General features: G+C 35.4%; 1 protein-coding gene across 1 annotated transcript; it reads right to left on the reverse strand.

Annotated features, from left to right (window-relative positions):
• Positions 1-1,034: 1,034 nt before the first annotated feature.
• LOC108383078 (uncharacterized) lies at positions 1,035-2,803 on the reverse strand. The gene is made up of 3 exons (XM_017639463.1): positions 2,761-2,803; positions 1,271-1,443; positions 1,035-1,202 (listed from the first exon to the last, which is right to left on the reverse strand). Exons 1-3 carry the CDS (start codon positions 2,801-2,803, stop codon positions 1,035-1,037), a joined length of 384 nt encoding a protein of 127 aa, XP_017494952.1.
• Between the last annotated feature and the right edge of the window lie 1,528 nt (positions 2,804-4,331).

The raw sequence follows: 4,331 nt of genomic DNA on the forward strand, positions 1-4,331 counted from the left end.
TTCATCTTTGACAAAATTACAGGGTCACCCGGTATTTATTTTATTTTTTAAATCATTTTAATTATTTCTTTTATAAAATTGTAGCTCATTATTAAACAAAAACCTTGCAAATAAATAGAAACTTGAAAGAATGAAAAAAATCAACAAAGTTTCATCAAATTTTCACAGTTTTTGTTCAGAATTTGTAGACATGTTTTGGGTTAACAGTTTTGTAGCCCATTCATTCTAGTATAATAAAGTGCAAGTTCGAAGTGTCTAGAAAATACCACTGATTTTTTGAATTTTTCTGTTTGCGGTGTTGCGCACTTTCTTCCATATAACGAACGTTCGCATTTTATGTTATAATGAATGCGCGTGTAGCGTTGTTGTTTTTTAATCCAATATTTTAAATTAAGCTTTATTTTATAGTTTTTCTTAGACAATGATAAATGATGTACATAAATTTCAGTATGGAAAAAAGTGCAACCCCTTCAACGAAAAAAGTTCTCAAAAATCTACGCGAATTGAATGTACTATCTCGATCATTTAAACATCTCGGACTCGCCCACCACTAAAAATGGTTATTGAAATCTAAAGTATATATTAAATGATATTTAATATTTGCTTTAGAGATGAAATTTCGATAAATTTGTTTAAACAAAAATGTTAAGCCCATATGCAGAATGTGGAATCGAGATTCTTCTGCTTGCGTTTCTATGTATATATCATTTATCAGTTTAAGCACATATGATTAAATGTAAAAAAAATATTTTTAATTGCGGATCCGAAAGAAATATTTATTAGTTGCATTGAGTTACGCAAAAATAGTGCCGAAAATCAATCGATTGTGCTGAAGGTGCCGGCTACTGCCGAAAGGACCGAAAATGGCACAATGCACACTCATTTTCCATCACTGTCACACATACAATCTCACTATTCTGTTGACTTCGTTTTCCCCTTCCGATAACTTTTTGCTTCCGCGCTTGCCCAGCACCGCTGTGCAAAGCTTTGCACGCGCAGTCGCCCGCGACACATATGTGCTGATTTCGGCATCCCTAAGCTAGGGGATCATGCGGTATGGCGGTGATTTCAGGATAACCTTTACCATCGCCTGAGGCATTAGCTTCAGCGCCACTACTAGCACCAAATTTACCACCTTCGACGGCTACCGGTTCCGTCAATGGAATTTCGACATTCTTCTGGCAATTGTGAATGCAAGCTGCCTACTATTTGGCATTTAGCATGTTTGGAGCACATCGTAAATAATGCCACACCAGTATAAAGCATTTACAACATTCCTATTAAACAGAATTTCATTTAAGTATGCCTTTTGTATACAATAATAATAATGTTGCAACAAGGCAGACTCACTTTCTGAAATTCGATCCTGCTTATCGGCATAATTTTCCAAATGTGCTTGCGCTGTTACTTCCACATTAATAGCTTCATTTTCCTCAGCATATTCTGAAAATAAATAAATTTACATTAAACAATAGAAATAGCAAAAACTGTTGTCAAATCTCTGAGAAATGTAAATTCCCCGTGATGCAATACAGCAAGTACAAGGACCAGTGATGCATTCCTAAGTAAAACTATGGTTCGGCGGCAATGCTCAGAGCGCTCCAAGCAGCAATATTAATCTGTATCAAATATAACATTAGACGATGGTTCTAATACATTTTATATAATTATTAGTAAATAGAGTATATTGCATTTTTTTCAAAAATTAATGCACTTTATGCATTTTTTTTTTATAATTTCTTAAGTTTTTTTCATTATAGCTGAAAAGCAACCATGCATGTAAGAAATTGTTTGCTGCCTAAAATTTCACCTCTGGAAACTTTATCTCCATATAGGACTTCACCACAGTTGTTTTACTGGATATACTGAGGTATATACTGTGTCCAAGTAGGAATGTTCGATATCGTTATTATTATTATTCTGAATATCGATATTTCATGGTGCGATAATCGACTTTTTGAATCGATATTCCCAGGTTGATATATCGAAGACATCGATACTTTACCCGCAATATCGATATTTAATTTGAATTTCACTTCGATTTTGGCGCGCCTCNATATCGTTATTATTATTATTCTGAATATCGATATTTCATGGTGCGATAATCGACTTTTTGAATCGATATTCCCAGGTTGATATATCGAAGACATCGATACTTTACCCGCAATATCGATATTTAATTTGAATTTCACTTCGATTTTGGCGCGCCTCGTGTTTAGACGCTACTGGCTACTGACGAAAAACTTAATTAGACAAATTAAAGAAAAAAGCAAAGCAAAATAATTTTCATCTTCCTTGATAATACACCATAATATACACATCAGTATATTAATAGATCCTCCTTAATTCGGATACAACTATTGAGTTGCAGGAGCCTACCTCCCGATGGAGGCTAGGTCTAATGCCTGAGGGAAAAGCTCAAACTCAGAGTATTAGAAAATTCTAAGAATGCGAAGCGGCGATGTGCTGAATTTATGAAAAAGAAAACTGTCACTTCGATGGAAGTAACAGGGGGATTGTGCGAATCTGAAGAGATGTCGCACGAGGTTTCATCTGTGGCTCCTTCGAGTAATATAAAGCATCCAATGCTAAAGCAAGCTGAAAAGCAGACCTTTTATATGACCCAAATGACCAGGTAAAGTTCATCGTATTTCTAGAAATAGTGCCCCACGAGAAGGGGTTAAGAAGGAGGGTCTTATCTAACCTCTTCTTTATTGAGCTTATAGATGATTTGTGCCTAGATGGGCGAGCCAAACTAACCTTTGATCATGCAAGTGATGCAAACGAGTTTGTAACCGGACATGACTTTAAAAGTAGGAATTTTCTGGCGTATATACCCAGATCATTCACAGATAAATATGGTATAATCAGAAACGTTCCTCTAAAATATCCAGATGCCTTTATAATTGAAAACATTGAGAGTGAAATCCCTATTATATCGGTGAACAGACTAAACAGAAGAGATGGAGATGAGGTTATACCAACAACATCCATCAAGATTGCGTTCAAAGGTAATAAAATCCCAAGAGAGGTAAAGTTATGTAGGTCGACTATTTCGTTCCCGCAGTCAAGCAATGCAAAAAGTGTGGTAGGTTGCGACATATACATAGCAGCCGTTTGTAAGGCCAAGGAGGCCAGGTGCTTACAGTGTGGTATAATTCCACGCTGTGACCCTGCGTGTGGCCAGATGAAATGCTAGCTGTGTGGCGCAGGAGATCACACTTCAGAATTAAAGTCATGTCCGACCCGAATCGATCGTCAAGATATACAAAAACAACATTCTAACCAAAACTATATACAATAAACTTGTTAAGGGCGCGCTTATAGGGCAGCAACAAAAAATACCCAAGGAAAGATTGGTTAATACAAACCCTGAACAGCTAGGAGTATGCCTAGTGAACCCACGCAGAGTTACAGAGCTTGAAAGAATAATAAACGAACTTTTTAAAATGTGAGCTCATCTATGTGAGTATGTAAAGGAACCAGAGAGCATTGAAATGTTCAACAATTTGAAAACTAAGTATAATCTTCTACATAGCAGCGATAACGTGGCCGATGCTGGTAACAATTTAAATGAAGTTTCTGCAATGTAATATTCAAAGTTATAGAGCTAACAAAAATGATCTCGAATATTTAATAAATAATAATAACATAGATTTTGAAATATTGTCTGAAATTTTCTCATTCAATGAAAATTATTTCGATTTAAGGTTACTCAACTACAATCTTGTAAACAAATTTCGTCAAAGTAGGTTTGGTGGCGTGGCCATAGCCATTAAAAAGAACATCCGCTTCAAGAGAGTACGACTTGAAACTAACTATGAAATACTAGCAATTCGTACAACTAACATCAATATAAATATTATTTCTATCTATTTTCACCCCAATATGCCTCGATCAAATTTTATGAATGCGTGCAATGTAATTTTCAATTTTGCAAGTAAAAATAACAATACAATTATAGGTGGAGACTTCAATGCACGATGCTCGACTTTTGGCGATACCGTATCTCTACCGAAAGGTATATTGCTTAATGGTATTGTTACGATTATCCTTGAAACCTCGTCCGGATTTCCCAAATCCCTCGGTTCGTATCGCTGAATTGTTAAATAAATGCTAACGATGACCAAATTGTAGTACAATTAACTATATTGTACAACAAAGAATTTACAATACTCGCTAATACAGTATAAACACTTTACAATACTTGTTAAAGCAATAAAAACGTTAAACTTATAGCTTACTTATTCGCAACTCACTTCTCTGCTGACTTTACTTATATCTTGCTGACTTGTAACTGTCCAACTCCGCTGTGTCGTGGCTCTTATATA

Source organism: Rhagoletis zephyria, unplaced genomic scaffold, assembly GCF_001687245.7.
Source record: "Rhagoletis zephyria isolate East Lansing unplaced genomic scaffold, Rhagoletis_zephyria_1.1 Rzeph_scaffold_30549, whole genome shotgun sequence".
Lineage (NCBI taxonomy): Eukaryota > Metazoa > Arthropoda > Insecta > Diptera > Tephritidae > Rhagoletis > Rhagoletis zephyria.